We start from the raw sequence: 11,240 nt of genomic DNA, 5'->3' as shown, positions 1-11,240 counted from the left end.
TGCATGTACACGTATATATAATCAATTTCAGTTTAGATTTCATCCCTGTCCGCTCTTCTAAATATCCAACCATGCGGTTGCTTTATGATTTCAATTCAATACCGTAAAATAGGTCAAGATAAACATTAAAGAAACATTTTGGACACAGTTCATAAAAAAACCACAAATAAATCTGCTTCAATATATTAAGCATAGTACTATATTAAAGTGAAGAAGTGGTAATTCTCGTGCTTGCGCGGGATATCATCTAGTTCAAATATAATTGCGAAGGAAATTCGTAAATGTTAGGGTCAAAGACATTTTTATATTTAAATTGGGAAACATTTGATATCTACAGCATCAAACACATAGTGGATTCAACTGGTTCCCATTCAATTTATGTTATGGGATGCATGAGATAATTACACTATCTTAAACATTCTTCTCAGTCTTATTGTCTGTGTTGAAAGTGTATTTATGTCGATTTTCAATTTTAAACCCACTTAAGAGTAGACATGTTTGTTTTCCCACAAAAATTGTTTGCTTACATAAAAAAGTAAAGAACCCTTTTTAATGCATCTTGACCAATGGCATCACGTTTTCGAAGACACATGTTTATATAAAAAGTACTACCCGAACTTCAAAGTGGTTTTTAAATCTCAATATGAAACGAAACGTATACCTTGTTTTCGTGGTGATCTTAACTGTACGTGGGGTCACCATCTCCAACTTCATGTCCAGAAATCCAACTTACGACAACCGAGCAACTCTATCGACCGATATTATATCAACACTTATATTGGGAAGTCCCATGTACTGTGCATCTCATTGTACGAGAAATGACGTATGTAAATCCATCATGTTTAACATGGACACTCATGATTGTCAACTTCTATCTGTTTACATGTCAGACACTGGGCCACAACCTTACATTGGAAGATTGTATTATGAGAAAATTAATGGTAGGTCTAATTTTATAAAGTTCATGGATTGTATTTTTATATCGTAACAATTTCAAACAAAAGGAGATTTAGAAAATAAAATTGTATTTTTCTTTCTATCTCTTTCATTTTGTTTTCTTAGTGTATTCAGTTAATTGGTATTTATGTGCTTACAAATTATTGACCATGTAACGCAGTTTATTTAACTTCGTTCTTTTTATCATTTTTTTTGTAATTCTATAATAGTTGAGTCCAAATCATTTCCAAAAAATGGAAAAAGGAAAAGCATAAAAAAGAAAAAAAATAGTATCAATAGAATAGATAATAATTTAAAAGCAAAAAATCAATAAAGTTGATATAAATAATATGTTTCGTATGAAAAAACCCAACAAAAAGTAATATGTAATTTCAAAACCCAATTATATAACTAAAGAATGCCCGTAACATTTAGCAGAGTTCAATAAAATCAACTATTAACACAATTGTCTGAAAAAATTACTTTAAAATGAAAAAAGTATTTCACTTTATCATTTTTCCCTATACATTTTTTGAAAACAAGGCTTATTTTTCAAAATTTTCCGATGTCATTATTTGTAAAATTTCGAGAAAATTAATTTTGGATTAGCTCTCAGACAACATATTTGTAAAATTTGATATTTTAAACACAACATAAAGATCATTTTAGAACTCACTATTGCCTTTTGCAAGATGCAAGCCATAATTTTTTTTTGAATTGCTAATATCAAATATCAGGATTTAATCAATCTGAATCTTTTAATCTGTCAACTTTTGACCTTTACCTAACTCATATATAAATGCACAAGCTTTTGTTTTGATTCAACCCCCTTCAAATCATATCATATCTACATGTATTCAAGCAAAAAACACGAAAAGTCTTTATGCATTATTGGATTATTATGTGAATTTATGTAAATTTAAAAAAGATCAAAGAGTTTGATAAAAATTTGACATGACTAAATCTAGATGTTTTTAATGCTTACCAATGCTTATTACCAACAAAAAATATGGCATTTGTTTGAAGGAATTTAAGTGTTTATAATGATATATTATTTCAATATTAATCCTTTATTATCTAAATTTATTATTTATTATATTGAAATCGTAATTGGTATTGTTACCGTTAAAAAAGAGGTCAGTTACTCACGGTTTGTGTAGGACTAGTAAACGTTTTAAAATGAGAAAAGAGCGCCACATGTCATGCTGGTATGTTAAACTTTTTCTGACAATTCAAAAGCATGCTTTATGGTTATTAAGGTCTTCCGTTTCCATCAGAAGACCTTATTGTTTTCGTACTGTTTCTTCTCATTATTTTTTTCCACAAATTTTGTGCACGCGATTTCTTAGAAACTATTAAGCCGATTTTGACCATTTTTTCACAGATGATTACCAGAGGTCATAATTCTAGACGTTTTTTAAAATTTTGAAATCGTCACTTCCGGTGCCGAGTTACGGCGGATTTTCTATTTTGTTACGACCTATTTTTTGCAGAGCTGATCTCAGAAACTATTTGAGATATGAATACGAAATTTTCAGGATATGTAGTCTATGGTTTGAAGTTGTGCACTATTATATTGTTTTACGCCGGTGGCGCCATTTTTTGAGCTCGGCTAGGCACGAAAATTGGGTACGAATTTTCATTCAAAATTTTCATCCGTTTTGATCTGTATCTTTTTATCAGTTGATAATTTGTTAAATAATATATAACAAAAGTGGTAGAATCAAAAGTTCTTTCCAATAAAATCAAGAAAAGGGGGCTGACCCCTTTAATTAGGGACAAGAGACTCGTAAAGTCTATTACAAATAACTTGAAAACGATAAATATTTTGTTATGCAATTTAGAATCAAAGTTGTTGAACACTACATTATCGGTTTGCAAAAGTATTTGTCAGGCCCATGTTAGATGTACTTAGGGATTTTTATTCATTGCCTTAAAAATTTTTTTTTTGGGGGGGGGTGTTAATTTTGAAATTGTATCGATATTTCATGGTATCATTTAAAATTAAAAAAAAAATAGGACGGAAGACTTACTCGTAACGAGGTCGTATCTAGTTTATTTGTTGTTTTTGGTCAATACGACGATTGACTACCTAAGAAAAACAATAGTAAAAAAAAACCCGCAAGTATTTAATCACTGATTCATTTCATGGTTTACTTACCTTACTTGACCCTCATTATGCTGATCTTTTTAATTCATATAGATCTGCTGAAAGTCAAAACCGAACACAATTTTAAACGTATTTATGCACAAGACTATAATTATGTTGATAAACAATCAAAATAGACTATAAATTTTCGATATTTTCCTATTCCAGCACAAAGAAAAAGTAACTGTTAAATTCATCTTTTAAGTTACGTACAGGTGAAGTTATTGATAAAGTTTTACGATGTCTAGATATAAGCCAATCCGAGATCAAGGATGTTCATTTTAAGATAATGAAAATACTTTGATTACATGTGTTTGATTGAGAAGTCGTGGCTCTCTGACCGGCTGATACCAGACGTTTTGTTATTTTTCTATACAGTTCCTACAAACAAAACGTCCAAAGAAACGAGTATTAATTCAATTTTTTAACAATTCAATGTTGACCGGTCTGCGCGCCGAGCCAGTATAAACTTTCTCAGCTTATTAATATTCGTTCGATCTCCGGGGAACAAAAATAGCCGAAAAGTTGAGCGACATGAATGACTGGACAGGTATACTTGCATTTGTAGTGAAGGGTGTAACAAAAATGATTCTATTTATTGATTTATTGGACCTTCAGACGAAAATATTGTAATTGGTCTCCGGCAATATGTGTGTCTTCATTTGACTAGAAATATATAAAAATGGTACGATTGGTTCTCATTATTTCTGTCTTCCAAATGAAATTCCGGGTTTTTTTTTAAACTATGACTATGGCTGTCGCCTTAAGCAAACAAACTAGATTAAGATGACGAGGTTGTTCTCCCTTCGTTTATTACTCTCAATTTAGTTGGTATATCTCCGGAAAATAGTGTACCTCTCGGATAGCTTATATCTTTAAAAACCTTAAAATATATAGTTACTCTATCAAACACAAGTGAAACAGTGTTTGGACCTAAGTACAAATCATCACTGCTGACAAAACTTAGTTCTTGAAAATAATAGAAACAATCGATGTAATGTATGCTGAAGCATTGTTTTTCAAGGAAACTTATCAATAAACACTTCGTAAATAGTCAGATTTTATATAATACAAACAATTTAGATATTTTTATAGTCTCATGTATTCTTGCGCCATAATTTAATATAGCCTCGTTCAACCAAAAGCTCGGTTGTCTCCGTAAATCTCCGACAAGCAGAGAGGCTCTCTTATTTGTTGCATCATTCCTAAATTATGCAACTTTGATATATTTTTTATTTGAACTAGAATTTTTCAAAATTGTTCTTCTTTATACACATCTAGCTAATGCTGTTGAACATATAATTTTTTAGAAGGAACGATGCCAACAACAGCTGAAGTCGAGACCACAGTGGTTAGCACTGAGACTACACCGACAACATTTGGTAAGCAATTTAATGTCCTAGTAAATCCCTGACAAAATCTAACGGACAGCCCCCCCCCCTTCCCCACGAAACGTTGGCTGTTGTCGCCCCGCCGCTGTTCAGAGTGCACTAGAACGTATAAATTGGAAGCCCTTATAAAATCGGAAGATGCACTTGCGTGTCTCGCAACATTTTTCTCAAAATCCACCCGCAGACCACCTGTGGTCCACGTATGACTAAAGATGAAAGTAAGACGTCAGTGATGACTTGCAACTAACCCACGGAGTGGACGATTCGCAAGAAGAACATATATAGCACAAAAATTAATAGACGGGCATCCCACGTTGGGAGTGGCATTCCGTCTCCAAGACAATTGGACGTAAAACTTACGATTGATAGGTACAACGTTCGTTGTTTTAGGTTTCACATATAATCACTTAAGTATCATATTCGGGTCCTTCTACAGCTTTGACTGACAAAACATGTGGTACACACAGGACGGACGGTCAGTTGTAACCATGGCTTTACCTGAACTATTCAAGGAAGCTTTTACGGTCAATTTTTTTCCAGCGTCCGTGTGCCTGCTAGACAATCCGTCAGTCTATCTATGAAATTTACGCACTCTATATTTTTTCAACAATGATTTACAACTTGAAAAGAATCATTTACAGAAAGTTAAGAACATATGAAAATAAAATATACTATTATATGGAGTCCAGTCTCCACACCAAACCCACTGACTCTCATCTCCACCTCAATCCGTCTATCTACCACCCTCCAAATAGTAGTACAGTACCCGCAACGTTATTTTTAACAAGATAAACGATAGGATAGGATTCACGCACGATAGGATAGCATTAACGCACGATAGAACAGTATACACGCACGAAATGAAAGGATTAACGCACGATAGAACAGTATACACGCACGATATGATAGGATTGATACACGATAGGAAAGGATAAACGATGTTCATGATAAACGTATGATCGCTTTAAACGATATTTACGAACAAACTGATAATGGCAGAATTTGAGAGAGAACACGTACAAATAAAGATGTACGTGGAATTTCTTTTTAGTAACAATTGCCGAGTTGTTAATCATCGCTGCATCAGTTATAGAATGTATAAAAATGACCAGTTCATTTTTTTCAACTAAAATTATGAGCTTTAATAAATTGTTTTCATTACCGAACACCCTAGCCGATCGCCGCGAATATTTCAGCCCGAGATTAAATCACTCGGAAAATAGCGGGTTTAATTATATATATCCAACTCGTGTATAAAGTAAATATAAAATCTATCATAAGTACATTTATTTCTGTATAAGTACATGATGCATTAAAACGAATTATTACAGACAAGTTAAACAAATATTTACGCAGATACACATTCCGCGTACGATTTGTTAACATTGTTTTCATAAATTACCACACACCCTAGCTGATTGCCGAGAACATTTCAGCCTGAAATCAAATATCACACGGTAAATAACGGGTTCAAAATACAACTCGGGTTTTAATTAAATATAAATCATATCATAAATAGTTTTGTTTCCGTAAAATATGATGCAACAAAATTATATTGCATGAAAGTTAATGTTTACGCAGGTATACACTCTGCGTACGATTTAATATATTCGATGTACAGGTAAATATGTTACCTTGTTCCTAAGAAGTTCGTTATATTTTCAATGTTAACAGATATGATTTACATAAAATATTGGTTAATTTTGATCTTAAAAATTTAAAAATAAGTATCCTGACGGAATGTTGAATAGGATTTTACAATTCTTGTTCGATAAATATTCAAATACGGCGCACCGAACGAGTTGTAACTTAGTAATAAATTTACTTGCTTATTATAAGGCACGAAACGATTAACACGATAGGATAAATCGAAGAATTGTTGAAATTAAACGATAAACCTGATAGGATTAACGCACGATAGGATAGGATTAACGCACGATAGAACAGTATACCCGCACGATAGGATAGAATTAACGCACGATAGAACAGCATACACGCACGATACGATAGGATTGATACACGATACGATAGGATATGATTGTTAAAAATAACGTTGCGGGTACTGTACTTTTAGAGTTGTTCCCAGAGGATCAACTACCAGATATAGACAAATCTATATATTAAAGAAATCTTTGTGAAAACAAAGCAATACTTTCAAATCGCATTTGTGTATGTGAGGCTACAAAACTCACACAGAGCAGTATGCTATTAATGATATAGCTACAAAAGACAGGAAACACCAATATGAAGAGATAATAAAACAACTGTAATGTTACATTTGTCCAAACCTATCACCACGTCTCTAAGAACCTTAAACAGCTTTCTAAGGAAAAAAAGCGAAGCGAATAATTAAATGTATATTTTTATTTCAGATTGTTCAATTTGGCACCAACGTTTAGGCCATTGGTATATGCTGGATACTAATTACAGAACATTCAATGATTCTCGGGTGAGATGGCATTTGTGATATTGTTTTACTTTATAAAAGATATTTTACCACCATTTCAAAAATATTTATTGTTACTTTGAATTATTCCTAGATTTAAGATGTGTTAAAATAAATGTTTTACAACCACATTCAATCGGATAAAGTCTTAAATTTTGTTTCTTTTTGACTTTGTAATTACGATCTTTCTTTTTTGAATTTGAATGCAAAACGGTCTGTGACGTCATACATGCGTATGTTCCAATGACTCAAAATTACTAAATAAGATGATGATTATAAAAGGCATTTAAAGGCTAGAAGGAAGAACTTAATAAGCTTTCTAACATGATTTTTTGACAAATATAACAAAAATATAGATAAGCAGGATGCAATATCGAAACGCAAAGTGATGTTAAATAAAAGTTTAGAAAACATCACGAAAAAAATAATAACTGGTAGCGGTCTGTTTGCTTTAACTCTTCAGTTATTATTTTAAAATTATTTTCATCAACTATGGGTGAATAGATGTTTAACTAGCTTTAGATAAGTGTTTCTACTTGCAAAATCAACAATACGTTTATATCAAATGCCGTTTAGATCTCAATCAAGCCGCTCTTGATTCAATTTTACAGAAATGTCAGAAGTTAACTGGTTTTCCAAATGAATTTTATTTATAAGCAGGACCTGTTTATCAAAGGTCGTAGGTAGGTCAGTCGAAAGTCTACACTGTTGTAAAGACAAATAACGCCTCTCCTTTAACGTGACCGAGAGTATTATTGTTCAATATTAAAAATAAGAACCGGTCATTATTTGATAGAGAAAAATAACCAATTAGCCTCTATATAAGTCGTAGTACGCCTTAAATAGGTATGTTATAACACAAATTGTTGTTGGTGAATGCTAATTATCTAATACAAACCTTATAACCTTAGCATCCGTGCAATCTTTTAAAAGGACAAGGGGTCCGTTTCCTATTCATTCTCTCAAACGAATTTGTCCTGTAAAGAAAATGTGTAAATCATATCATAGCTTTACAACTGCATTGCCTATTACTAGTATTCATAAACGATACAAAACTGTCGTTATACATGGTACATAAAATTGGATAAACAATCGCAATAAGCAGCTTAACGCGCACGAAAAAAGCCATGTCTCGGTAAAAATTGGGCAAACTCACCTCTTTCTATTCAATCGATGATCATTTTGCTTTGGTTAGAGCAATGTAGATTAACTGTCATTTAAATAGTATAAATCATTAAGGTTATGTTTCTCACTTATTAGAGAGTAATTTTTAGGTATACTTAAAAAGTTAATGCAGCTAAATATGTCGGATTTTCAAGCTTGTGAAATAAAAAAATGGTTATATCAAATTTATTACTTACGACAGTTGTAGGTAATTACCTAAAAGGTATTTAACAAACTTCCAAGCAATCCAAGTTATTATACTCAAACATAAAAGAAAAAAATAAAACGTCCAATTAACGCCGGAATGTGAAATAACACAGAAATATGTCTCAGACTTTGTCAGGGATGTTATCAAAACCCATTGGATTACAATTCCACTTTGTAATGGAATGTCATGCGTTGTCTTGCTTTGTATTTACTCTGTAAAGAAACTTTCAATCAAAGTTCATTCTTAAAAAATTTTGATACTACAAGTTTACATTTAAGGAGGCTGGGGGTCCAATACAATTTTCTCCAAAATTCCCCAAATTGCAGAAACATTTCGTACAATCTAAATTAACATTTTAATGTGAAAGACCACATCACAATCATCGTTAATTTTATCATTTGTTGCATCTGAAAAATTGCAAATTATGTAAAAAAAAGAATTATGAAAAATATATGAAATATTTATAAAGGCATAAAACATACCAATTACATCACAAAAAATTAACACAATAACAATAACTTAACATTATTTGTTATAAAGAAAAATATGACAGTTTTACCAAAAATATGTTTGTCAAACAAATGCAAATATGTTTTAAAAAATAGCCGCAAGATATTTCCGAATTTTAACATGTTAATAATCAACACATGTGTTATAAAGATTGAGCATTAAAAAAAAATCGATGGTGAAATTAAAAAAAAAAAAAAGAAAATATTTGAACAAAATATTTGGAGTTTTACAAGTTACCTCCCTTTGAAAAGTGAAAAAGGTCCTGAAAAACGGCTAAAATGATTTTTTGGCATCTTGTATCCCTTGGTTACCATCAACTGACTCTTTAAATAATGCTTCAAAACCATCATTTCCATTTTTTTTTTCAATAGACAATTTCAGTACAATGTAAGAGTTATAGAACATTTAAGTGAGAATCTTTTTTGTGTAGAGATAAAAACGCTTTAATATGGCAGCCACCCCCAGCCTCGTTAAAACATAAGCAAGTTTTAAAAAGAAATTAACACAGGTTTTACAGAAAAATAGGGAAAGAATGACAACAAGTCGTTATCCACAAGTACCCTAAATCTGTATTTACCAAATGAATCTAAACATGCTTATATTATATAATCGACAGATTACTACAATTAATCGTTAATGCTTTGGATAAATCATGATTCTCACCAATGTTCTTTTCACAGTCATTTTGTGCGAGCCTGTCTCCACCATCGTACGTTATTGAAGTGGACTCCCAAGCTGAGAATGACTGGTTCTTCGAGTTTAGTAGGTTTTTATGAATAATACGGTTTCATGCATTTTTGTTTTCAACCTAGAAATATGATATACAATTTAAAACAAACGAACTCAATTATAACACGTTTAATACCTGTACAATGGTGTATAATTAAGTATGATTAAAGTTCAATTCATAGAATTTTCTTTCATTTTTTTGTGTAGCATTGTCCCATTGTGGAATTTTTAATTTCTACTGGCTGAACGGATACGATACGGATAATTCCGGTTCGTTTACGTGGATTAAGAATCAAACTCCAGCAATCTACACTAACTGGTACACTGGTGAACCGAATGATTTTTTTGGAACCGGCTCTGAAAAATGCATTGCATCAAGTAATTTTTTTATGAAAGGGTGGCATGATATTGGATGCTCATCGGCGAAACCGGTTGTTTGTGAAAGGGATTCATAGTATCGAATTGTTTTACAGGTATTCATGTAAAAATGGAACAAACTTGATATCTTATATAAGTCCCTAAAAGTTATTTGTGATATTTGAGATAATACCAACAACTCATTATGAATATACAATGGGGTTTTCTTTTCTTTTTTTCACCACAAATTTTCGTCATTATCATAGAGTGATCTTAAAATGCTAATTATTAAACTAACAAAAATGTATCTTAAACGTTTGTGAGGTTTTGTGTTAAATAAGTATATGTAAATGACCACGGGTCCCGTTCTGTTTAAATGTTATTGTACAGATAAAAATTAATTGCACCTTATCTTATTTTGTTTTTTCTTAATGTACAATGCATAAGATCATCACACCATTTTAAGGAGGCAAGGTGGTTAACAAATTACTCATCAGATCCACCTTTTATCTTTTGAATGTAATTTGTTTAGCTGTTAACTATTGTTTAGTAAAGAAACATTCAAAACATTTAGCTTTAAAAATCGAAGATTTTCTTGTATCTTTATACAGAGCTCTTCCCGTTAAAAAGATTGACATTGTCTAAAAATGGCCTCTCACCTTTAAAAGGAGAGACATAATTATTTGCCGTTAAAGTTTTTTTTTCGACTGAATCGGACTAGACTAATAGACTAGGTGTTATGGATTTATAAATGAAAAATCACATTTGCCAATGCCCGATCCTCATTAAAAAGATAGCTCTTGGATATCCGTAAAATGTCTGTTCAGGTCACAAATTTGTATTAAATCTTGGAAAACTAGCTTTTTTTGTTTTAAATATAAAACAGTAGTGACATCGGCGACCTTTTGATTTGGTTTTTGTCTTTGATCCCTTTAACCTGAAAAATCATACGTTTTGTTCTAAATATATGTTTTGTATTGATAAGAAATTGTTAAAATGTATAGGTTTTAGTTTAACAACGGCGACCACCAAGCCATCTTAAAAAAGGAGCCATGGTATATTTCAAAATTTTTAATGAAATTGATGTAATTTTCTGATTCCTTTATATTTTCACTGTTAAGACTCATCAACCTATTTTTAAAAATCGTATGTTAACTTTTTTAAAAATAAGTGTACTAGTCTGTTAAATAAAATTAATGTATACGGAATTATTGAAGGATGTTTTTGTGAATTTGATATAGGTACTTTTATTTACTCAGAATGCGTTTTATTATTTCCGCAGAAATAACACCCCGTTAGCCATTTTGAAAATTCATTACGGGGCCAAATTTAGATATCAAAAAAAAAAAA

The 11,240-nt window shown here is 31.5% G+C and overlaps 1 protein-coding gene across 1 annotated transcript; it reads left to right on the top strand.

The window, feature by feature from the left end:
* Positions 1-643: 643 nt before the first annotated feature.
* LOC128181907 (collectin-12-like) lies at positions 644-10,267 on the top strand. The gene is made up of 5 exons (XM_052850475.1): positions 644-941; positions 4,396-4,467; positions 6,849-6,925; positions 9,485-9,566; positions 9,741-10,267. Exons 1-5 carry the CDS (start codon positions 644-646, stop codon positions 9,986-9,988), a joined length of 777 nt encoding a protein of 258 aa, XP_052706435.1. The 3' UTR covers positions 9,989-10,267.
* The last annotated feature ends 973 nt before the right edge of the window (positions 10,268-11,240 follow it).

This window comes from Crassostrea angulata, chromosome 4 (genome assembly GCF_025612915.1).
Source record: "Crassostrea angulata isolate pt1a10 chromosome 4, ASM2561291v2, whole genome shotgun sequence".
NCBI lineage: Eukaryota > Metazoa > Mollusca > Bivalvia > Ostreida > Ostreidae > Magallana > Magallana angulata.
Note: the sequence above shows the minus strand (reverse complement) of the source record. Positions and strands in the feature narration are given on the sequence as shown.